Source organism: Pecten maximus, chromosome 2 (genome assembly GCF_902652985.1).
Source record: "Pecten maximus chromosome 2, xPecMax1.1, whole genome shotgun sequence".
In the NCBI taxonomy this organism is placed as follows: Eukaryota; Metazoa; Mollusca; class Bivalvia; order Pectinida; family Pectinidae; genus Pecten; species Pecten maximus.
The window spans coordinates 35,509,189-35,535,606 of NC_047016.1; the positions used below are offsets into that span (position 1 = coordinate 35,509,189).

At 35.2% G+C, this 26,418-nt stretch overlaps 2 protein-coding genes across 2 annotated transcripts; both read right to left on the bottom strand.

Annotated features, from left to right (window-relative positions):
• Positions 1 to 1,884: 1,884 nt before the first annotated feature.
• On the bottom strand, positions 1,885 to 7,035 carry LOC117321898 (monocarboxylate transporter 12-like). Its single transcript, XM_033876523.1, has 7 exons — positions 6,914 to 7,035; positions 5,462 to 5,855; positions 5,037 to 5,153; positions 3,994 to 4,137; positions 3,609 to 3,876; positions 2,811 to 3,415; positions 1,885 to 2,535 (listed from the first exon to the last, which is right to left on the bottom strand). Exons 2-7 carry the CDS (start codon positions 5,847 to 5,849, stop codon positions 2,402 to 2,404), a joined length of 1,656 nt encoding a protein of 551 aa, XP_033732414.1. The 5' UTR covers positions 5,850 to 5,855; positions 6,914 to 7,035; the 3' UTR covers positions 1,885 to 2,401.
• A 9,838-nt stretch (positions 7,036 to 16,873) lies between these two features.
• Positions 16,874 to 24,970, bottom strand: LOC117321901 (monocarboxylate transporter 12-like). Its single transcript, XM_033876526.1, has 7 exons — positions 23,795 to 24,970; positions 20,311 to 20,694; positions 19,912 to 20,028; positions 19,274 to 19,417; positions 18,895 to 19,162; positions 18,099 to 18,703; positions 16,874 to 17,781 (listed from the first exon to the last, which is right to left on the bottom strand). Exons 2-7 carry the CDS (start codon positions 20,525 to 20,527, stop codon positions 17,648 to 17,650), a joined length of 1,485 nt encoding a protein of 494 aa, XP_033732417.1. The 5' UTR covers positions 20,528 to 20,694; positions 23,795 to 24,970; the 3' UTR covers positions 16,874 to 17,647.
• Positions 24,971 to 26,418: the final 1,448 nt, after the last annotated feature.

Sequence of the window (26,418 nt, forward strand, 5' to 3'; positions counted from 1 at the left end):
CTCGCTTTTCATGTTTTTATCTTTGAATTACTATTTACTTAACTAGTGAATACTGAACAGCTGTTGAAATGTCAAACAATGTAAAATTTCATCCAATGCCAAATGTCACTTTAAGTACCAAACAATGAGCAGATGACACAGGTTAAACTGTGACAAACGTTTTAAACACCATGTATTGCAAAGGTACAAGTTGTATCGGAGGAATACACGTAAAGAGTAGGACAGGCGACTGTAAAAGAATCTATGCACTAAAAGTCATTAATCTTTATTAGATCTATCAGGATCTTCATTGGCTTGGAGGTGGTGGGATAGTAAAAAAGTGTCGGCACACCTTAACCACTCGCCCACCGCGGTCATTGGTAGCTGTACTGATCTTAATTATTTCTATCTGGATCTTCATTGGCTACTATACTGATCTTTAATAAATCCATCAGGATCTTCATTGGCTTTACTCTGATCTTTATTAGATATACAAATTAGATATCTGTCGATGATCTTGATTTGTTCTACCTGTCGATGCTCATCATTGGTCCTATCTGTCGATGATCATCATTGGTTCAATCTGTCAGTGATCATCATTGGTTCAATCTGTCAGTGATCATCATTGGTTCTATCTGTCAATGATCATCATTGGTTCTATCTGTCGATGATCATCATTGGTTCAATCTGTCAATGATCATCATTGGTTCAATCTGTCAGTGATCATCATTGGTTCTATCTGTCAATGATCATCATTGGTTCTATCTGTCGATGATCATCATTGGTTCTATCTGCCGATGGGCATTATTGGTTCTGTCTGTCAATGATCATCATTGGTTCTATCTTTAAATCATCATTATTGGATACATCTGTCGATGATCATCATTGGTTCAATCTGTCAATGATCATCATTGGTCCTATCTGTCGATGATCATCATTGGTTCAATCTGTCAGTGATCATCATTGGTTCAATCTGTCAGTGATCATCATTGGTTCTATCTGTCAATGATCATCATTGGTTCTATCTGTCGATGATCATCATTGGTTCAATCTGTCAATGATCATCATTGGTTCAATCTGTCAGTGATCATCATTGGTTCTATCTGTCAATGATCATCATTGGTTCTATCTGTCGATGATCATCATTGGTTCTATCTGCCGATGGGCATTATTGGTTCTATCTGTCAATGATCATCATTGGTTCTATCTTTAAATCATCATTATTGGATACATCTGTCGATGATCATCATTGGTTCAATCTGTCGATGACCATCATTGGTTCTGTCTTTAAATTATCATTATTGGATATATCTGTCGATGATCATCATTGGTTCAATCTGTCAATGATCATCATTGGTTCAATCTGTCAATGATCATCATTGGCTCTATCTGTCGATGATCATTATTGGTTCTATCTGTCGATGACCATCATTGGTTCTATCTTTAAATTATCATTATTGGATACATCTGTCGATGATCACCATTGGTTCAATCTGTCAATGATCATCATTTATTATATCTGTCGATGATCATCATTGGTCCTATCTGTCGATGATCATCATTGGTTCAATCTATCAATGATCATTATTGGTAATATATATATCGATGATCATCTAACCCAAAGTCGATTACTTTTATTAGCCCTACCTATAGATGATCGTTGAGCCCATAGTCGATAATCTTTATTGGATATATAATGATATTCGCTCTATTATAATTATCATTGGTCCTAGATCGTCGATTTTCTTACCATCCCGTATTACATTCAAGTCCATAGAATTAATCACGACATTGAACAAGTTACATCAGACTCATTCTCTTGTGTGTAAATTACCACTTTAGAGTGAGAATGTTATGCATGATATCCCCTCCAAAAGTAAACTGTAACAAGAAAAAAAATCCGAATTAAAACCACCCAGTGAAGGGCATCTAGGATATTTAATCAATTTCAAAATCTGAGTAGGGTTAGGGTAAGGGTAAATATAATGTAAAATATGGTATATGTCGTAACAGTAAGCCATTTTGAGGTTGTGCCTGTACATAATGTCCTCTGTGGTCATATGGTATTACTGTTTTTGACATTGTTTATATCAATAATTTGACGAAATCTGAAAGTCTGAAACAAATTCTTACACGGGCATATATCCTAACGCTCCTAAGTTCATGATAAATGAAATTCACAAAGTTTGTGATATCACAATACCACTGTGTCATGTTTCTCGACGGAAAAGAACATTCTTTCTTGAAATGTTCAAAATTAGCTTATATCATGCGGCAGTGAAATTACCGGTGAAGTTTTGAAGCAAAATAAAGATGAGAACTACAGTAATTTTACAGATATCTTAAAAGAATCGGACGGTAGGAAAAAGCTTATAAGTACTTATTGATGTATGAAAGCATTTTCTGTACGATTCGTCTATATTTACAAATCTGGTTTTGATTGTCTAAAATAATGATACGCGTTTCCAGCCGTCAAAACCAAACCACCACATATAATTGACGATCCTCCCAAATAAAATCCGCCCTCATAGTGACCGGATACATCCTTCATGACACCTGGGGAAAATCAGAAAACAAACATCAAACAGATGAGTAAACTGTTACTTTACATTTAAAAGTTGGGTTAATTATTACCGGACAATAATATCATATATGAGTGTTTCTTGTAATAGACATTCAAACGTGGTATAACCCATCACTATCTGGAACATTGGTATATATCGTATATTTCGAACATATGAATAGGTCTTTTCTCCAAAGCCATCTACTCTCTTTAACATATATCTAGAATCAATTACTTCTTTTAAGTGAAATAAAAAAAAAACACTTACCTGCGATTGGTGGACCAATAAACATTCCAATTCCCTGGAAACATATCAATAAACCAAAGGAACTGACAAGATGTTTCACACCTAGGATGTCAACGATGACAACAGACTTCTGCGATATGTATGTCCCAACCAGTAGTCCGTAAACGCCACACACTGCGCTTAGGGGACCAAATGTGTCGATATTTGGTATAATGAATGACGTCAGCCCAATAAAGAACATCACGATATTGTATACGTATACTCGGTATTTTTTCACTCGCTTTAAGTCAAGAATAATTCCTGAAAGTATTCTACCTATACCATCAGATATTCCAGCGATAGATACAGCATACGATGCGTGTAGATCACTTATTCCTTTTGATTTGGCGTAGGGAGGTATAAATACAAATGCGATTTGGGACGATACAGTAAATAATAAAATAGCTACACAAAAACATAGAAAACGAAAATCTTTTAACAGTGATAGGTCTAGAAATTTCTTAGTCTTGCTTTTCGATTTGCGAGAAGAAACTGATAATCTTTTTTCAGCCTGCTTTGGTTTATTGGTGTTTGACTTCTGTTCCAATAATTCTGTTCCGAGTTCTGTATCCTTCAATTGTCTTCCTCTGAAAACATTAATAAGGTTAAACGTACTCAGTCTATTTATATAAAACAGATATTTAAATTTTGGAAACAATACGTCAAATATACGTTATTCAAGGTTAAAAAAGGAAGGGGTGGGGGGGGGGGGGGGTGTGGAATATACAAGCTAGCTTGACATTAGATAATGAAATGGGGGAAAATCCCAATTATTAGTACCTTTCCTGGTGTGCCGCCATTTGGGTATGAAGCCATAGAGGTCTGAAGAGGCATCCACTAACAGCAAGATTTAACATGACACCTGCAAGCAGGAGAAATGAGCCAAAATATCCATAAACCTTGAAGAACATTTCGATCATAGTAGGAAAGAGAAAGCTTCCGAAGCCTACCCCAGACGTTGCCAAACCGACGGCGATTCCTCTTTTTTTGTTGAAATACTCTCCAACTATTATCACAGCTGGAGCATAGGCAAACAGCCTTCCAACACCTGAAAAATTATGATGATTTATTTATTTTAATAGTTTAATCATAACAGTTGCATAAAATCATAATACTAATATGTAAACAATTTACGAATAAATCAAGCTGCTACAATGATATCTACCTCCAAGGAATCCATAACTGAAGTAAGTGAAGGTGAGATCCGGTGACAGGGACGTCGCTATCATGCTGATAAAGACCAGGACTGTTCCACTAATTACAACAGATCGGTGGGAATATCGGTTACAAAGCGCGCTACAGACAGGTCCTAAAACAAATAATTGTATTGGACATAGCAGACAAATACTGAAATGAAGCATCGACGTGTAAATGTATTCTGTAATAATTCAATAAAAGTCCTCGCGATGCAAAACAAGTATGACTATTATCATTATCTTTTTAGTTTTCTGGGGATTTATTAATGAGGTTTCTGGTTTTTTTTTCAATTTTGGTCTAGACATACAAAACAGGATTTAAATATCAGATTATAAGAATTTTAATATAAAATGAAGTAGCAAATGAACTCTTCCAAGAACAATGGAATTTGGATTGGGCTTAATCAGTGCTGCCAATCAGTCTTGCACGACGAGACACAATTTCATCCAAAAACTATCACAACAATGCCGTATGCTCTCAAATGATCTTATATTTTCAAGAATATGATTTGTTGCAGATTATGATTATGATTAGTTGATAACAAATTACCTATAATGCTGCATTAGACCAATAAGTGACAGTGAATTAGTTTTACTAGTTGAGCTGCAACCCGGAAGGAGGACCATGTTTAAGTATCGTTATTCACATCTATTTGGATAGCATTTGTATGTTGACTAACCACTGCTTAGGGGATGCTTTGATTCATCTAAAATATTGTACATTCAGATCAACAGCGCACAAACAGTGTAATTGCATTAAAAAAACATGTTTAGTTTAAGAATGATTTGACAAGTGTCAAAAGCAAAGCATTGTTTGAAAGAAATCTAACATCGAGTCAATAGCACAACTAAGTGATGATACATAATGCTGATTAAAAAAGACATCTCATCTGAAGCAATAAACGATGATGATTAGCTTATAATGTAAGCTCATAAAGTACAAAATGAACCTGAATTACCAAGGGTACCGATATACATATATATTTTTTTCTGGTGGAGCACACTAGCCTACCTAGAATCAATCGCAAACCCGATGAAAGGGAGAGCACCCATGCAGTGGCGACGGCGGATTGTTGGAATTTTTCGTCCAATTTCAGATATAAAACACCAGATGATCTCTCAAGACCACCTGAAATACACAGATAATATTTATATAACCATATCATAAATTCGTGCATTATCTGATACATTATTCGGTATTTTAAATCGAAAGGTTACCAATGCAGTATACGTGTCATATAGCATGTCATGTTCAATTGAAATATTGAATGGTCGTCCATTCCAAGTTAAAAGAAATTGATATCAAAATAACAAGTGCAAAAAACCTGATATTAGAATAAAAAGATTATCACTAGTTTTACAAAATATGTGTTATAATATCAATTTTAAACATTTAAAATTGATGATTTTTTTATATAAGTATCCCTACATATGTACCTATAATGAGATGGGCCAGCATACTTCCAAGGACAATGACCCAACCATACCCTCCATCAGGGGCTCGGTTAATATCCTCTTCCACCATCGTATCCTCTGTTATATCATCATCACCACCTTCATCATCATGTTTTCCTCCAGTGCAGATGACCTCACTAGTTACCTCTGCCATGTCTGTGTCACTCTCGTCTCTTGTTGACGATGTTGTGCCGTTGTTCACTAATTTTTTTTGTTCAATGGCCGAGTCGCGGCTGTTATGCGCATAATATTTTATTAATTGCGATTGTTCAGCTTCATTTCTACGTGATAGCGATGATTCTAAGTTAGACTGTTTCTTCACTGAACCATCATCCGTGTTTACGTCATCGTATTGGTCCTTGTTTTCCATGGTTACCTGTAATTTGTTATCATGCAGTACTAAAACATCACATCTTAATTTTACATTTTGTGTTTTCCTTATGACATTAAGAGAGTGGCGTCCAGGATACTCACTTTTCTCAAGCCCTGTAATATTTCATGAGATAATTGAAGGTACAAAATGGTGCATTTTGGGGGGATCACAGAGGAGCGACAACAAAGTTCAAAGCCAGTTCTTTTAACGGCATGGCGACCTCGAGATTCGTTTGCGGTATATCTGTTTTGTTTAATCCACGAAGTGGCATTTTTTCTCCGACATATTCCAGGTGTACAGAAAATGAACGTTAACGAATCGTACTCCGGATGGGAGAATAGTTCATACCAGTATGCATATTTTAACATGATCTGTTAGTTGCAGTATCAACCCGAAAAATGATTGCCACATATACCTTTCCAGGTCCGCTAACACATCAAAAGGACAACTGTTACAGGTATGAACCATATAGTCATCCAAGAATCTGTCATACAGGTATAATTGTCATATAAGGCCAACTGCTACACTTACGTTAAAGTCAGACAACAGCCAAATATGATAGCAAGGGTTAAGTGGTGTAAGTACACAATCACGTGTGTTATCAGTGCCAAAGAAAGATAACGACGGCACCCCTGTATAATGCGGTTTTATAAATAGGGTAGTGGACATGGCGGGAATTGATCAGTAAATCAGTAAAATCTGCTTAGAGTTTCACATGCCATTAAGCCTATTTAAATCCGATTAAATCAACAATAACCAATCAGAATAAAGTACTGGTGTGCTACATAACCCAATGTTTATACATTATATATCAAAATAAGCAAACAACACTAAAATTACATATAAAATCCAACTTAACACCATGTGTTCATGATGTGCAAATATACATTAGACTAAGTTTACACTAAACAGAACATTGCCTTTATAATCTGAGCAAAAAGATATGTACCGGTTGTCAATTGACTCGGGACCACTTAAATAGACATTTAGTAGGCATTCATAGTAAAGTATAGTCAATTTAAAATCCACATAACAGGTGTACAATTATGTTAAATACATACCGCATGTATATGTGATCAGGTCCTATACACGTGTGGTGAGGTTTCACATCCATGTGAACATCTACTACATTACGTAAGTATTTATGTGTATAGGTGTAAAAAGTCGAATGACATCTTCAGCATTATTGCATCATGTCATCTTCGATAGTGATCATGGAATACGTCTAAAATAGCACAGTGTGTTGAAATATTATCTGTACACAATGTAGGTCATAATGCGTCATGGTTTACATATTTCAAAAACTAGGAAATATTTTTTCGGGCATTAACCCGAGGCAATACTAAAATATGAATTTCCAAAACGGTGATGAATTTTATAAAAAAATAAATGTATAAATGTTGATGTGTTAAGCATAAAATATTCCTAAAAAATATTTTATGTTTCAATGCTTACAAAATATACGATGTATCTAAGTCACCTTACTCCAAGTTAAATGTGATAAGGCTATACAAATTCACACATTGGAATTTATTTACATGCGGCGAACACGCTGGCTAGGAAACAGTATACGTACAAAGCAATTTTGTGACGTAGCGTCATGCAATGAAAAAGCAAGAGATCCCTCAAAAGGATCCTGGCGTCAACTACTGAACGATTGTTATAGGTTCTTTGTAAGAGTTATCTTTCTCTACATTACATTTCTTCCTCTTTTCCTTTTAATATGTTGATAACAACGGAAACCGTCATATGAAATCATGATCTAAAACTAACTTTCTGATAATTAGACAGAGTGAGTTTTAACAGTCCAAATCCTAGCCGGTTGGCTGACGGTCTTTTTTCTCTTATTAGACTCTTACAGTTTGAACGGACAAGGGAAAGTACCAAGGGGAGTCTTCATATGGAATGTGAGAACAAAAAATCATAAAAAATAGCGATATGAAACATTAAATGTTAAGTGTAAAATTAATTCAAATGATCACACGAAGTCAAGAACAAAGGAAAACTAACATGTGAAGTTTGAAAAATATTCCGATGTGAAGAATGAGAAATATTCCTTTAGTACGATTAGAAAATAACGACAACATACTTCAATTGTTAAACCCAAGATGGCGTCCTATCGGCCATTTTTTTCGAGATCTAACTCAAAATTGAAAGGACACAACAAGTGAGCAAGGGAACCTTCAAGTGCAGTTTGAGTAATCTCCCTCAAGTACGTCATAATAAATAGTCATAACAACAAACCTCAACTATTAAAACACAAGAGGGCCGTCTGTCGGTCATTTTGTTTTCTTGATCAAATTCGATAGAGTGACCGGCTTTCGGTCTAGTGACAACTTATAGCATTGCTCTGGAAGAAGCGTTTTAATTACAAACTACTGTGGCCTGCTGGTTGGATAAATTTGCTAGATTATGGTAAAATACTAATTTGGAGCAGTCATGTGCAGTATAGTCTTCATAACAAATATCATATGCTGGAATTGAGTTGGAAAATAGATATCGCTACGTTATCTTTTGTATGATTGTCCGTATATACGCCTGTGCCTGTCACACCTGTTGAACATGCTTCTGCGCTTACCTATATACACATATAGACTTGCTGTCTCACACCTGCACCTACATGGTTGTTTACAAGTTTGGTGCGCGTTTCAAATAGATCGTGCACACTGTCTTTCGCTTTTATCATCATTGACTCTTCCGCTTCCCCAAATAACCCGTTTTTAATAATTCGTCTCTAATACTACCTGACAGTTAGAAAGCAAGATCAGATTTTTCTCTTATGAAAACCCTCCCACAAACTACCGTCAGAACCTTGGTCAACCTGATCAATACCTAACGATTACTATGTCGACACCCTGTCATGGTAACATTGTTCCTCCTGGTGCCTACTGTAATGTCCATTCCATTATCCATAACGACCGTAATAAGATTGGAGTGAGACAGGCCTGTATTTTGATTAACTTCACTCGTGGCAAGACTTATCAGCCCAGGCCCCGATCTTGGATATTACACAGGTGTATACCGACACTGTATTCTGTATCTTGATCAGAAGGCACCTTAACCATGTATCAATAAACATGTAGTTAGCATATACAACAGAGTCTGTCATTAATTTAATTACGGCCACACAAACGCAATATAACACCTACTAACAGACTATCAGAGACATCTTTCCTCAAGGTCATACTCTTCCAATATGCAATGTTAACCGTTCACCAGACATTATAAGGGACATATCTATGACAGTCCATAATATGCTTATGGGCGAAATAACGGGTTTAATGCAGATGGAAATGGCACCCCTAAGGAACTAAACTTGAGAACAAGATGTCATAAGAAAAACTGGAATTTCCGTCTTCTCAGATTAAAAGGTCTCATCGCGTCGGGAAGCCGACCAGAACGAAGTGTAAACCACTTCAAATATCATAATGAGGCAAAGAACGAACGAAGCAATGCATACACTCCTTGAATCAAGCATGAAATTTAAGAATTCCCCGACTAACATGTCAGTTTCTATAAACGAGAATTTTACCAAACATCGCGACAAGCTGGCTTTTAATTGCCGATATTTGGTTGGTCAATCACAAAGTGATCATCCTGACCGTGTCTTATCGTATGAAATTACCAGTAAATTACAAGTACAAAACACCATCATAAAGCACGCACGCTCGTGTAGTGCATCCAGGTGCTAGTTAATCCGACAATAGATGATTGAATTTGTAATACAAATACATGTAATCAAAAACGATTTCTATCAATATATCAATATATGGAAACATAGCGTATACTTTATACTGGATTATACTTTATACACTCGAAATTTTCAAATGTGCTAGCATCCATTACTCCCTTTGTACAACCCCTAACCATATCAATCTAATCATACACGTATGGCTTACATTTAAAGCGGTTGCATGAAAATGTATGTGGGTACGTGTAAGGCGAACAATATTATAGACGTTGTATACCTGAAGCATATAGTATTTATCGTTAAAAATGTGTACATATCTAATTGTAACTGCACGCTATTTTTACATGTACATATTGTTCAGTAAGCAGGCTAGTAGCCCCCTCAACACCCAATAACAATTAGAGGTAAATCACAAATTTCTTTTTTTTATTTTGTTAAAATTTATCATGTTTTTATACTGTGGTGAATTACAATACCAATCTTTTAACACCAGACAGTATTTGTTTCATATATTTGATTTGTCCCTCCTATGCTATTTCATTTATATATATTTACCATTGTATGGCACTGCCACTATATAACCCTACCAATTCAGTTGCGAGTTCACCAGCTTATGAACTGCCAACTGAAATTTGAATTTGAAAATTTCAAAAAAAATCGCACGACAAATAAAAAATCGCAGATGGTAAATATAAGCACTGAACGGCTTTCAGTTGACATTCATAGTCAATATGAATGCCAACTGAAAGCCGTTCAATGCTTAAATGCAGGCATATCCTACCTATGTCTTCATTGTATCAATTGTATTATCAATTGTTTTATCAAAGTATTGTCTCATTTGTCTAACTGCTACAATAGTATTAAGCATACAAACTCTCATTTCGATAAAGTCAACTATCCGGGTATCAATAAGATACCACTAAACACCATTGTGTATAGAACAAAAGCTGATTCGTTTTACAGCAAAGCAATTAGACTAAGTAATAAGTACCTGATTATAAGTTATAATGAATGTATAGTCTCCTAACTGTATATAATATATGGTGTTAAGGTATTGCCTATTCTTATTAACCAGTTAATTATTGTTAGCGGTATCAAAAGCATACAGCATAAGTGATCACGATACAACATGGGATGGAGTCCTTATTTGTATCTTATCTCTTGGTTTAAGTTATCGTATTATTATTATTTTTACGTGGTTATCAGATTCCGGTTCGGCTACCTCGTCAGATCCAACTTTAGGGTTTTCTTATTTTGTCACGTGAACGTCCAAAGCTTAAAATAGAACTAGATTCATTACATACAGAATTACGTGATTGTAGCACCCTGTCCTTCACTGAGAGATGACTCCACGAATAAGATAATGACATATTTAAATATCCCAGGTTTTCATGGTTCAGTATGCTTCTGTCGTAATGATAAATAGGTAACGGGTTCTCAGTATACATGTATGTAACCAATGAAATGATATTCCTAACTCGTCACGATCTGAATGTCGATAGAGTAGAAAGTGTCTGGATTGAATAACTTTTTAAAAAAACTCGTGTTCCGTTTGGAATTTTTTACAGACCCCCTAATTATAATGTCCAACTCTAGAGTAAAATTCAGCAGTCCATTGCTCAGGCTTTTAACACTAGAATCTCTGATATTATAATAACATAAAACTTTAACGTAAACCTATTAAAACACATCCCAAAAAGGGACATTTATGAAAGTACAAAATTATCCCGTATTACCCAAGATATCGATATATAATCTGACGAACCACTAGCATACCTAGCGTCAATCGCAAATCTGATGAAAGGGAGAGCACCGATGCAGTGGCGACGGCGAACTGTTGGAATTTTTCGTCCAAATTTAGATATAAGACACCGGAATATATCTCAAGGCCACCTGAAATGCGTATCACAGAAAACGTTTTTGTTGTATATATCACTTGTATAAATGTTATATATATTACCAATGTAGTTTATATATCGTATAACATGAGTCATGTTTTAAAAAAAAGTATATGTAAGCCTATTCAATGGTGAAAGAAATAAACATTTAATTAACTGGAGAACAAAATTCGTATTCCAAAAAAAAAAGTTTTCAAAATACGTGTCACAAAAGGTATTGAAACTTTTGAAATTGATGAAGTTTTGTACCTTAACTGATATGGACCAGCATACTACCGAGGACAATGAACCAACCATATCCTCTGTCTGGGGCTCGGTTAATATCCTCTTCCACCATCGTATCCCCTGTTATATCAACATCACCTTCATCGTCATGTTCTCTTTCAGTGGAGGTGACCTCATTAGTTAACTCTGCCATTCCTGTGTCACTGTCGTCACTTCTTGGTGATGCTGTGTCGTTATTCATTAAACATGGTCGTTCAATGACCGAGTTGCAACTTTCAGGCGTATAATTGTTCATTAATTGCGATTGTTCGGCATCATTTATGTGCGGTAGCGATGATTTTAAGATAGACCTACCTTTTCTGAATCATCATCTTCATTTGATTTTTCGAATTGGTTCTTGTTTTCCATGATTACCTGTAATTTGTTTTAGGTACTATAACGTTACATTACATCTGAATTTTATATTTTTGTTTTCTTTCTAACATTAAGAGAACGGCATCCAGAATACTCACTTTCACCAAAGTGTCACCGAAAAGAATACCTGATCAATCGCTAACCTGGGTTTTGAGTATCACAGAAGGGTGATAGTCAAGTTCGGCGCAAGCCATTTCAACGGTATGGCGACCTTAAGACTATTTTGCTTTGTTTAATTCACGCAGCTGCATTAAACGAACCTTAAAATCTCTCCGACATATGCCAACTGTCACAGGTTCAAGTGTAAAACAAAAAAAGGCATACTGGAACAGCTGTCATTTAGGCAATTAACCTAACGGGTTCTATAGGTATTTGCCCGACATTCATCTTGCTGCCATAACAACTATAACAACATTAAACCACTATTCAATACTTATATTTACATTACCTTACAATTTTCACTTGAAAACTGAATCAACAGGCAAATTACCGCCAGTTTTTTTTTCGCCAAATGACAAAAAATCAACAACAAAAAAGTACATGGAAGAACAGGATCTCCATCACTTTTTCGTTTATTTCAGCGTTTGATTTCGTACATTTGATGTCAAACATGTACAAACTATACTTATAAATTGATAAACTGCAGCAAAACTGTTTCCCTATGATCTGCGAGATCGCATGAAGTCAGATTTGCAGAAAGCATAAGTGATCCAGTCGGCCGCCATGTTTAGATGTGGAAATTGAACACGCACGAAGTAAAATGGGAACTCGCGAAACCTGAGGTATTTTGAAGTGTCAATTGATACCAGCTGGAGACACTGCTCGAGATTGCTATTTGGCGATTGTCTCTAACCTAAGAATAGGCATAAATTGTCTTGACGACGGAATGACATGTTTGATCAAATTGTTGACGAATAACTTATTGATTTGACTTGAACATACATTTGCAGTATAACGAATTTCAACTTAGAAATAATACAATAACACATTTTCATGGCAATTTTAATCACATACAGAATAGCGTTTGTGTAAATCTTAACCAAACGAGACGTCGTTGCCAGCGGTGCCGCCATATTGCTTGTTTATTTAAAATAGCTGTCGGTATTCCTACACTCACCGGGTGCCTGAAGCACTGGGTATAAAATGCGTATGGTGGCAACTGCCCCTTAGCATGAAGTCGATGGGAAAATGCGGAGCAAATGTAAAAATATAGGTATGATTGTCATACAAGGTCAACCGCGGCGCATAGTGTTAAATAGGACAACAGAAAAATGTTATGTCAAGGGTTAAGTCAACTTAAGTGGTATATGTACACATGTATATGTGATAGCAGAGACATAGATGATTACAATCGATAACGGCAAAGGCTATACAAAACTAATGGTACTCTTGTACGATGTGACCCTATAAATAGATGATATAATGCATATTGGAGGAATGAATTGCTCAGTAAAATCGGCTAAAATACATCTATATTTCACTTTGTCCAGATAAGTCACATTTCATTAGGATTATGTTAAATTCGATTGTAACTACAGTAACCAATCAGAATAATGTACTATTGTGCTACATCACCAAGTGTTAACAAAAGATTTGAACATTTAAAATGATAAAACACTATCAAATATCATATATAAAATCCTACAGTATGTTCTCATGAACTTACTACTCAACACCTTGTAGGCATTACATAAGCACAGATTCGTATAGTCAATACAGAATCCACATAACAGTTGTACAACGATGCTTTATACGTACCGCCTATATACACTATCTGAACCGACATGCATTGCCAATACACGAGTGTGGTAAGGTTTAACATCCATGTGGACATCTAGTACATTACGTTAGTATCTAGGCGTGTTTAAGGTATAAAAAGTCGAATGAAATCTTTATCATTGTTGCATCTTCGCTAGTGATCACGGAAAACGTCACAAATAGTACAGTGTGTTGATATATTATCTATACACTATGTCATGTGTCATAGTGTATCGATCGATTGATAAACAGAATCGGAAATTTTGTAAATTCTGAAACATGGATTTCCAAAACGATGATGATTATGAACAAGAAGCCCATGGGATTAACGGTCACCTGAGTCTTTAACATAGAACTATTTTCTATGTATTTCTAAACAGTTTCTACATAGTTCATAATTCTAAGCAATTTTGAAACATTTCCATTAAAAAGTGATTTTTCTACATAAGCACTTCAGAATTTTTGGTCAATTCTAAATTTTGTCGGGAAAACATTTGACCTTTAGACGTTCCACATCCTGAACAAATGCTAACCTATGTCCAATTAAAAAACACAAATTATACTAAAATACGTAAATATATGTAAATAGCAGTAAATTAAGCCCTTCCCCAGGAGTAATTCAAAACCAAGGGGCTATGAAATTTACAATTTAGATAAAGTACTTCCATTCATGAAGAATGTATTATTTTGCCATATCTAGCTCTTTAGGAGAAGATTTTCGAGACATTAGTTAATTTGACCCCTTTCAGAACCGCTCCTCAGGTCCCTGAAGGGTAGAGACCATATAATGTACAATTTTGGTGGATCTTTAGCCAAAGAGGTGTCTGCAAAAAGTAGTTCAGTGGCTTTTGAAAAGAACGATTTCATGCCCCATTGCTTACAAAATATACGATGTATCTGGGAGCCCTGACACCATGTACAATGCGAAACGGGTATATAAATTCACACAATTGAATACTATAGTAAATAGTATATACAAAGCAATTTTGCGATGACGCGTCATATTGTGATATCATTTTAGTAACAGCGTCCTTTTCATTTTGAGCTAACAAAATTAAAAATACAAGAGTGTTCCTGGTGCCCACAACTGAATAATTGTTGTTAGTTATGTGTAAGTCTGATTTTTTTGATATATTCCTTCTCTTTTTTGATAACAAGGCAAATCGCCTTATGAAAGAATGAGCCAAGAAGAACTTTCTGAGTAATAAAATTAACAAACTTAAAGTAAAATCCAAGATGGCTGCCTGTTATGGAATGCTAGAAAACTCCCCCTCGTGCTTCCTAAAAATAGCGATAACAGACTTCAAATGTCAAGAATGAAATGACTGCCTTTTGGCCATTTTTTTCCCCCGATCAAAATATGAATTGAACATGACCAATTAACGACCAAGGCAAACCTACAAATGGGTGGGAGAAAAACCTTCCAGTACGTACCAAGAAAAAGCGATTACAAACTTCAACTATCAAAATCAAAGATGGCCACCAGGCTGGTACTGTATACAGTCGCACCAAGCTTTAAATGCGTTAAGGAGACATTGTTCTTTTACAAATAATAATGATAATACTCATACGTTTGGTTTTTTATTACTGTGTTCGTAATAATAGCATTTAAGTAACTCTTTGATAATAGAAATTATCACATCCTATGTATCTCACATATACTTAAACATCGCCGAAAATCAGCAGGAAGCCGTTTTGAATTTCTTTTTTGTTTATGATCCCTGATTAATAACTATTTACGTCATCTGCAACACACTGTACCCGTATACTCAAAACATAATAACCAAAGATCCATAAACAAAACTCTCAAACGCCATATACTAATTTTGATTTACGCGTATATGCATATAGTTAAATCTATATAAAAAACTCTGTAGGAAAAACCCCGATACAGATTATGCATGCTGTCCTATCATTTTGAACCAGAATATCTTGTACAATTTGTTGAAATAAAATGAAAGATGCCTTCGCCTACGCCCAATTAACTTATCATATCATAGACAATAAGCGAATTTGTATTTATGCATGATAAAAATTTTAAGTATAGCAAATAAAGCATTACTTCCGGTCATGCTAACATCACAATCACTATCTCACGTTTGCAGCCTTTGCAAAAAAATGTTACAAAAGGTGACGTTATGTTTAATTTTATGATTTTGATATCAAAACTGACAACTTCCAACAATAATTTACAATATCAATAATCGAAGAGTATTCCAGAAAACAACATATTGATAAGATAAATAATAACAGTGCAACCTTTGTATAATTTGATCGTAAAAATAGTTTAATACTAATAAACTACATTTGTGTCTGAATAAAGAGCATGCATATGAAATACAAATATTTTGCTTTAAATAATTCTTATCAAAGACAACATGGAAGAACTTATATATAATAAATCAGTAATCAGTTGTATGTTTGATTAAGAAATGACTATAGATGTTTAATACTGTAATGATATATATATCCCATTGGCATTACATATTCAGTTACACATTAAATGTACATCTATTTATCAAGAACAATTTATTGCGGAAAACAAAAATGCTAAAAACCTGTTTTTTCCAAACTAATACAAAAGGCAAACCAACAGGCAAAAAACGACCAAGAAGCATGCCTTCTCGAAAACATACTTCAAATACTCCTTTGCATATAATTTTAGTTTACATCTAGATGAACGTTATATGCTATATAATAATTCTTTTTTTAACTAGCAGAAACTTAATAGGGACCACAGAACCAAATCAAAAATAGAGTGGGTTTTCCCCGTTTTGGCAGAAGATTTAATGAGTAGGTGAATGCATCGGATCCTACTGATTAGATATTTAGGTGAGAGAAGTTTCCAAAGTTTTATGTGTGGGCTGGGCGATACATGTAGATGTAAAATATATAGACAAAACGTTGTTTTTTCTAGCCTGTTTTTGTCAGGGGGAGTTAATTAAGTGTGTATTTTGTTGTAAACTTAGGTGAATTTTTGGTGCTGAATTCAATACAAGATGGTGGCCTCCATATAAAAAAAGTTCAAATCGGTAGAATTTTCAATCATTTTATTTACAGGTTTCCGAGATGACATTCTTCAAAATTATGGCTAGTGGACTAGTGTTGAAAACGACAGTGGTAAACGTCAACATTATCGTCTAACGGAAATAATTTGGTTTCGTGGTTCCTATATGCTATATAATAATCTTTATTGGAGTTGGCAGAAACTTTATATGCTATATAACAATCGTTATTGGAACTATCAGAAACTTTAAATAATATATACTAATCTTCATTGGATCTATCAGAAACTTTTTACGGTATATAATAATTTTTTAGAGTTAGAAGAAACTAATAATCATTATTGGAACTAACAGAAACTGTATATGATAGGTTTTTTTCGTTTTGCATTACATTGATGTCTCCAGAACTCGTTATGTTTTAAAAAAAGTGTTAGAAGCGTCACCATGCTGTGTTTAAATTACCAATGTCAAGTGTTAATGTCATGCAATCCATTTCCTCCATTAGATAATAACAATAACAAGGAGAAAGTCGAAATTCAAACTTGCCACTTAACGACATCTTGGGAATTTAACCAAATTAGAGATAAAGGTAAAACTAGAAATTCCCTGACGTATAAGACAGCGATAAAAAAAATAGCAAAATACCTGGACACCTCTATCACATGCAAACTGTATACTTGTAGCTATATGTAAAAAACGTCTTATCAAATGATTATCGTAAAATCCATGTTCAGAATATTATAAAAACGGAGTTCTGATTGCTTATGGAAGTATGAATGAATTTTCTGTACAATTCTTTAATTTTTACAAATCTGGTTTTGGTTTCCTAAAATAATGAAGCGCATTTGCAGCTGTCAAAATCAAACCACCACATAACATGGACGATCCTCCCAAATAAAATCCGCCCCCAAAGTGACCGGATACATCCTTCATGGCACCTGAAAAAAAGTTTCAGAAAACAAACATCAAACAGACGTGTAAGCCTTAAATTACATTGTAAAGTTATACCCATTCTCACCCGATAATAATAGTATACCTATGTGCTTATTTTAATAGACAATCAAATAACAAATCAAACATGACTGTAATCTTCTAGCATCAGTTACATTGGTATATATCGTATGTTTCGAATATATGCAGAAGTTGCTTTCTCAAACGCATTTTAAACCATTTAACGTATACTAGTAATTAGAAACAATTCTTTCCTTCTTAGTGGAAAACAATAGTCTTAATACACCACACACAAAATACTTACCGGCGATTGGTGGACCAATAAACATCCCAATTCCTTGGAAACAAATCAATAAACCAAAGGAACTGGAGAGATTGTCCACTCCTAGGATGTCGACGATAATAACAGACTTCTGCGACATGTATGCACCAACCAGTAGTCCGTAAACACCACACATCACGCTTAGGGGACCAAATGTGTCAATATTTGGTACTATGAATGACGTCAGTCCAATAAAGAACATAACGATATTGTATAAGTATATCCGGTACTTTTTGACATGTTTTAAATCAAGTACAATTCCTGAAAGTATTCTACCTATACCATCAAAAATTCCAGCGATAGAAACGGCATACGACGCCTGTAGATCGCTCATTCCTTTTGATTTAGCGTAGGGAGGTATAAATACAAATGCGATTTGGAACGATGCAGTAAATAATAAAATAGCTACACAAAAACATAGAAAACGAAAATCTTTTAACAGTGACAGGTCAATAAATTTCTTAGTCTTGGTTTTGGATTTACGGGAAGAAACTGATAATCTATTTTCAGCCTGCTTTGGTTTATTGGTGTTTGACTTCTGTTCTAATAATTCTGTTCCTGATTCCAAATCCTTTAATTGTCTTCCTCTGAAAACAGAAAAAATAGTTAAGCGAACGTAATTCACAGTCTAGTCACACAAAACATGAATTTAAGCTTTTCAAATAATTACGTCACAAACTCAATCTGACAAACAAAAAAGTGTCAAAATTCACGTTATTCCAGAAAACGTACATTAAGTTCGCCTAACAAGAAGTGATAAAACCCTTGATTTTCGTACCTTACTTGATTTGCTGCCATTTGGGTATGAAGCCATAGAGGTCTGAAGAGGCACCCACTAATAGCAAGATTTAACATGACACCCGCAAGCAGGAGAAACGAGCCAAAATATCCATAAACCTTGAAGAACATTTCGATCATAGTGGGGAAAAACAAGCTTCCAAAGCCTACCCCACACGTTGCCATACCGACGGCAACACCTCTTTTTTTGTTGAAATACTCTCCAACTATAATCACAGAAGGAGCATATGCAAATAACCTTCCAACACCTGAAAAAAATGTGATAATTTATTTTAGTTTTATCGCAACAATTGTATTAAATCATAATATTAACACGTAGGCAATTTACGAATTAATCAAACTGCTACAATCGTATATACCTCCAAGGAATCCATAACTGAAGTAAGTGAAAGTGAGGTCCGGCGACAGGGCCGTCGCGATCATGCTGATAAAGACCAGAATTGATCCACTTATTGCAACAGATCGGTGGGAATATCGGTTACAAAGCGCGCTACATACAGGCCCTACAATAGACAATTATATTGGATGTAGTAGGCATATACTGAAATGAAGATTCGGCGTGTAAAAGTATTCTGTAATAATTCAATAATAGTCCTCCTTACGAAAAACAAGTATGATTATTATTTGGTGATAACAATTCATCGACATTTCTGCAATAGACTTATCTGTGATAATAAGTTGGTTTAACCAGTTCAGCTGCAGACTGGAAGGATAACTTTCTTAATTATCGCTATTCGCATCTATTCTAAAATATTAATGGCGATTAACCAGTCCTAATAGGATACTTTGTTTCATCTAAAGTATTGTCCACACAAATACATATCAACAGCGTACAAACAGTTTAGTTGTATTTAAAAAAGCAGACTTAGTTGAAGAACGACTTGGCAAGAGTCAGAAGTCGTAGTATTGCTTAATTAGCTAATATAGATTCAGAAAATACATAATAATCCTGATTTACTAGGGAATCAATTTAATGCAAGTTGGAGAACTAGCCTACCTAGAGTCAATCGCAAACCCGATGAAAGGGAGAGTACCCATGCAGTGGCGACGGCGGACTGTTGGAATTTTTCGTCAAATTTTAGAAATAGGATACCGGATGATCTCTCCAGCCCACCTGAAATACACATGTAGTGTCTATATCGCTAAATTAGATAATTGTATCATTGTATACATTATTTGATATTTAAATTTGAAACGTAACCAATGCAGTGTGATTATGTCGTAAATCATATGTGGTGTTCTGTGAAAATATTAAAAGTAAGGTAATTTAAAGTTGAAAGAAATTGACACAAAAGTAACAATAGAAAGCTTTTCTGTTGGAGAAAAAAGTATCAGAAAATGTGTGTAACAATATGCATTTTAAAATTTCAAAAACAAGTATCTTACAGATATTTACCTATAATGAGATGGACCAGCATACTTCCAAAGACAATGAACCAGCCATATCCTCCGTCAGGGGCTCGGTTAATATCCTCTTCCATCATCGTATCCTCTGTAATATCAACATCACCTTCATCGTCATGTTCTCTTTCAATGGAGATGACCTCATTAGTTAACTTTGCCATTCCTGTGTCACTGTCGTCACTTCTTCGTGATGCTGTGCCATTGTTCATTAAACTTTTTTGTTCAATGACCGTTTTCCTGCCTACAATGGTTTATCAATAGCGATTATTCTGCATCGTTTCTGCGTGTTAGTGATTATTCTAAGATATTCTGGTTCTTCATTGATTCAACCGTCTTCATATACGACATCGTATTGGTCCTTGCTTTCCATTGTTTTCTGTAATTTTATATAGTTACATAACATCTGAATTTTACATGTTTGTAATCAATGATACTAAAGAAACGGCATAAAGGATTCTACTTACTTTTGCTCTTCCCTCCACCTCTGGAATATGTAATGGCAAAATCTAAGGCACACAATTTGCATTTCAATTGAAGTCTGTAAAAAACTTCTAACCAATCGCTTAACAAGTGCATTTATCTTGAGTATGACAGAGGAGCGACAGCCAAGTTCAAAGCCGGTCATTTTAATGGTTTGACGATTTCAAGATTTGTTTGATCCATATTTGTTTTGTTTAATTCTCGAAGAGCCTGTGAACGAGCCTTCGATTTTCCTTCGACATATTCCAGAAAAGGAGAGAGCGACCGTGAACGCATCGTATCCAGGATTGGAAAATGGTTCATGGAAATGTGCATATTTTTACACGATCTGTTGCAAAATTAACCTGAAAAATGATTGCCGCATATACGTCACTCACGATCCGCCAGCAAGTCAAAGGGACAACTGTCACAGGTTAAAGTGTAAAACATATAGTCATACAGGAATAGCTACCGTACAAGTATATTTGCCATACCAGGTCAACTTCTTTCTAGACGGTTAAAAAGGAGAACGGACAAATGTCATGTCAAAGGTGCAGTGGTATATGTGCTATCAGTGCCATATATAGATAACTACGGTCATCAAATATAATGTGTTAATATAAATAAATTGAGGGAATTAAAATGATCAGTAAAACAGAAAAACATGCTTTATATTCCACGTAGCATTAGGCCTAGGTTAAATCCGATGGAAACAACAATAACTGATCAGAATAAAACACTGTGTCCACTTGTTCAAAAGGTGAGTAGGCTAATCAATCATAAAATCCTGATAAAATCATTTCTGGTAACACTTACTTGAAAAGCATCTTCTGTCGAACACATTTTTTTATTTGCTTCCTGCCTATTTTAAGGAATACACATACCCAGGTTTCGAAGTAAATGAGAGTTTTTACTGAACAAGTAATTAGGCTAAGCACTTTTTGAACAATTAGGTTCTGGTGTGCTTCATAACCAAATGTATACACATTGCAAGTCGAAATATAAAAATGTATTAGTTATTAAATTACTCGCGACCTCTTATGTCAACACCTTGTAAGCATTGCAAAAAAAGAGTACAGTATAGTCAACAGAACTGTATGACAGAATCAATATAACCGTACATATACACGAACTTGATTTGAAATCCTTTGGATATACACGTGTGGTGAGGTTTTACAGCAGGCATATAATGTGTGTATAAGTATAAAAAGGTCGAATGAAATATATGTCATTGCACTTGTCATCTTCTCTAGTGATCACACAATACATCACAGTGAGTTGAAACATTATCTAAAGCTCTATAGGTCAAAGTGGGTCACGGTTTACATATTTGATTAATTTAGAAAGCTTTATCAGGCACTGACCCGCAGTCTATCAGCACATATGATTTCTCACAATGATGATGAATAGAAATAGAATGCACAAATGGTGATGTATTATACATTGAAACTTCCCAAATAAAAGCCAAATAAAAGCTTTCATGTGAGCACAAAAATAAACATATCTGGGCACATAAACCCGTGTAAACTATGGTACGGCTATAAAATTACACGTGTACACAATTGAATTTACTTAAGGCTAATACGCAAATATACGCGTATAAACAAAGCAATATTGTGATGAAGCGTCAAATTGTGGAATATTATAAATTAAAGCGTGCTCCTACCTTGCACTATATTTTTAAAAACTAGATACACCCCCGGTCAGACTAAAAAATGAACGGGTACAACTAGTAACCAAGGACCATCTACATGTAAAGTTTGAGAAATATCCCTCCAGTGCTTTTAACAAAATAGCGATAACAAACTTCGGTTGTAAAAATCCAAGATCGCCAACTGTTATCAGGATCAAGAAGATCTTGAGACCTGAGTGAATCTAGCTGTGCAGTTTCAGAAAAATCCTTCCTGTACTTCAAAAGAATTAGCGATATCAATCTTCCGCAATGCAACCGTTTCGTTTTTCTAACAAAAACTAATATTGTACTTGCACAACCAGCGATCAAAGGGAACCAACATGCGAACTTAGAAGAACATCCCTCTGTATGTTTAAGAAATAGATAACAAACTTCAACTGTCAAAAAGGAAGATGGCCGGCTGTCAGCCGTTGTTTCTCTGATTAGACTCACAATAGCTTGAAAAGTATGCCTTCGGTAATCCTCAAGAAATAGTGATAACAATTTAAATTTCTCCTCATCCAAGTTTGATGCCTGTCGGCAACGTTGTTTTACAAAACAGATTCAAAACTGACATCTATGCATTCAGTACTTCGCATGGATTTACTATAAGAAGGATTGTTTAAGGACGAACAGACGACGGTACTCGAAAGTAGAGTGATTTAAAACGTCCAACCATCTAATGATGGTGGGCTTAAATTAATAAGTACAATTGCTTTTCTTTTGACGGTCCATTTAATTTTTGAAACAAAGTCTGGTTAATTATATATATGATACAGTACAATAACGACATGATATTCCCATCTTTGATCTTACGATCAACATCAGTATAAGTGTATAATGAATTGTTTTGCAAATACGTATAACAATAATATAGAAATATTGTTCTAGCTATAAACATATCATTAACACACCAACATGTAACAGAAAGCTGGTCTCCCGCGCTGATTTGTGGTGCTGTAAACATTCGTACCAAGCTTACAGTATATCAGAAACATATATTAGGTTATATATATATGTGTGTTTCTGAATATATTAAGGATCCATAATTCTTTTACAAATGATAAGTATACTCATACTTTCGAATTTGTTTCATTACTGCGTTCGTTATAATGAGATTTGGAATTAGTGTTTCATATTAAGAAAATAATTACATCCGTTGTATCCAACAACAAAAAAGTAGTGAAATAACGCCAACAATCTGGGGGAAGCCGTTTAAAACATGTATTTTTTCATGTTCTCGGATAAGTGATCATTCATGTCATCTGTATTACACTGCACCCGTATAATCGAAACATTCAAAACTAATTCCCATGCACACAACACACAAACGTCATGTACTTACTTTGATTGATATTTACATGCATGTATAAACATCTATACCCACAAAGAATATCTGTAGGAGAAGACTGATATAGGCCATGTCTGTTGTCCTACCGTTTTGTACCATTACCATTACCATTTTCTGAAACAAAAATGAGCTGTTTTAGAACAGCACAGCTCTTCTCGCAAATATTTGTCAATAAATGATTAAAATACATCAATTGTTATTGTTTTGCATATTGTTTAAATACAAGTTATATGTCAAAAACATGTCAAAAGGCAGGTTTTGTCTTTCAAAACTCTTTCAGTTTAACTCCGGCATGTTATGGTCTAACCAAACAGCGACGCTAATGTCAAATATCAGCACCCTAGCACAATTTTAAAGTAAAATGTGAATGCCTTTCAACACTCTAAAAAAATCAGCAAAAATCTTGAAGTTCGACTCCGGGAGGTGAAAGTATAACACTACATGGAGCCTAATACCAAATATCAGCATGCCTTTCCATACTTGTGCCAAAATGTTAATATTAGAAAACCAAAACCAATGCCAAAACCGACGCCTGTGTGACAACATCAGCTCTCCTCTTCTTCGCAGAGGCGAGCTAATGAAGAAACATTCAATAACATTATTATATCACAGACAATAAGCTAATTTGTACTTATGCATGCTAAATACATGAAGTAGCGAATACATCATTAATATTACTCCCGGTCATATTTAACAATCACTATCTCATGTATGTTGCCTTTGCGAAAATTTCACAAAATGTGACGTCATGTTTTATGTTTTGATTCTAACATCAAAACTGAATTGTTTCAACAATACTTTAAAATGCTAATAAACAGTACGACGAAAACAGATTGATAAGATAAATAATTACAAAGTTTTTTTGTAAAATTTAAACCGGAAAAGAGTTTAATACTAGTAGGGTATCTGAAAAACGCAATTGCATATAAAATGAAATCAAAACGATACCATTTTTATATCTGTTAATGGCTACATGGAAGAATATGAAAAAAATCAGTTATTACACATACATGTATTTGCTTTTGTAGAAATGGCTAAACGGATATTATTCACTCAGAGGTATTATAGATTCAGTTACGTCATACGTGTACGACATGCATCGTATCAAGAACGATTTAATGAACAAAACAATAAAGATAGTAAAAATCGAATTTAAAATTCAAACAAGTATATATACTGAAACGAAAAAGAAACGCAACTTCAAATTGTAGGTTTAATAAAATAATACTTGTGAGCATTATGTTTAAATTTCATATGTAATAGTTAATATTGAATATTGATGTAACATCCTTTAAATGTTTAGAGATTTTTAAGAACAGGTCACTTTGCTAGAAGGTCATGATTGGTAGTACCCTACGTGAATCCAAGTTGAAATGGCAGCAGTTTTGAAACCGTGCCCTAATATCGTGTGTGTCCTCCTCGAACAGTTATCACATCTCTAATTCTTTGTTGCATTGAGTTCATCAGGGCATTGACTTTCCGTATTGGAATGTTATTCCATTCTTGGACGAGTGCATTTAGGAACAATGTTCTGTGTCGCAAGAAAGTCTCTACAGACTCTTGCAACGTGTGGTCTCGCGTTATCTTGCTGAAAGGTTAGATGATGCTGCCTAACAAACGGCACAACATGGGGCCTAAGGATCTCATCCCGATAGCGTACGGCCGTTAAATTCCCATTGACTATCACCAAAGGCGTCTTCAAACCATGGGAGATTCCCGCCCAAACCATAACTGATCCACCCCCAAATCGGTCGTGTTCCAAAACACAGGCGTCAGCAAAACGTTCGCCTCGACGCCGGTACACACGTTGACGGCCATCTGCTCGAAATAACGTGAATCGAGATTCATCGGTGAAGAGCATAGACCTCCAACGTCTCATAGGAAAACGTCTGGGCATATGTGCCGTTGCCCATTGCATACGACGTGCTCGACGTTGCGGTGTTAGTGGTAAACCAACGTACTGTCGCCTTGCACGCAAATTAGCCTCACGCAGTCTGTTGATCACTGTTTGGGGATGAATTCGACGGTTATGATTACCAATCGTATTCCTTGCCGTTTCAGCGGCCGTTAATCTCCTGTTACGCAGGTGTGCCAACCTAAGAACCCGGTCTTGACGTCGCGACGTTACGCGTGGACGTCCTGATCTCGGCTGGTCATCGACTCTTCCTGTTGCGTTAAGACGTGAAACTAATCGACTAATAGTCGATTTGTGAACTCTGAATTGTCGAGCGACGTGAAGTTGCGTGTTCCCTGCCAGAAGCATCGCTATAGCACGTCCTCTATCAACCTTTGATAACCGTGGCATAATTGTAAAAGGAATTATTGTTTGCAAAAGTATTGGCGATGATGTGGCTCAATGTTAGTGATGAATTGATACTGGTTTGAATGAAAAAAGAACGCATATGTTTGTACAGGCACGGTTTTTGATGTTTTTACCGCGCCGGAAGTGCATAGGTCTCTAGTCACACTTGGGTGATTTTGAAGATTGGTATGGGTGTTAGGCAGGGTGCATGTTTATTTCCGCGATTTTTATACAGATATGTATATTTAATACAAAATTAATCACAATTTTCCATGTTGCGTTTCTTTTTCGTTTCAGTATATATACCGGTATATGG

Bases quoted from the DNA above. Each gene is read 5' to 3' on its own strand.
- LOC117321898 (XM_033876523.1), bottom strand. From the start codon at position 5,849: ATGGAAAACAAGGACCAATACGATGACGTAAACACGGATGATGGTTCA. The intron at 4,138-5,036 runs GTAGGCTAGTGT...TATTTGTTTTAG, and splicing joins GGGTTTGCGATTGATTCTAG to GACCTGTCTGTAGCGCGCTT. The intron at 3,416-3,608 runs GTACTAATAATT...TAATGTTTTCAG, and splicing joins ATGGCGGCACACCAGGAAAG to AGGAAGACAATTGAAGGATA.
- LOC117321901 (XM_033876526.1), bottom strand. From the start codon at position 20,527: ATGAACAATGGCACAGCATCACGAAGAAGTGACGACAGTGACACAGGA. The intron at 20,029-20,310 runs GTAAATATCTGT...TGTGTATTTCAG, and splicing joins GCTGGTCCATCTCATTATAG to GTGGGCTGGAGAGATCATCC. The intron at 19,163-19,273 runs GTATATACGATT...CATTTTTTTCAG, and splicing joins CAGTTATGGATTCCTTGGAG to GTGTTGGAAGGTTATTTGCA.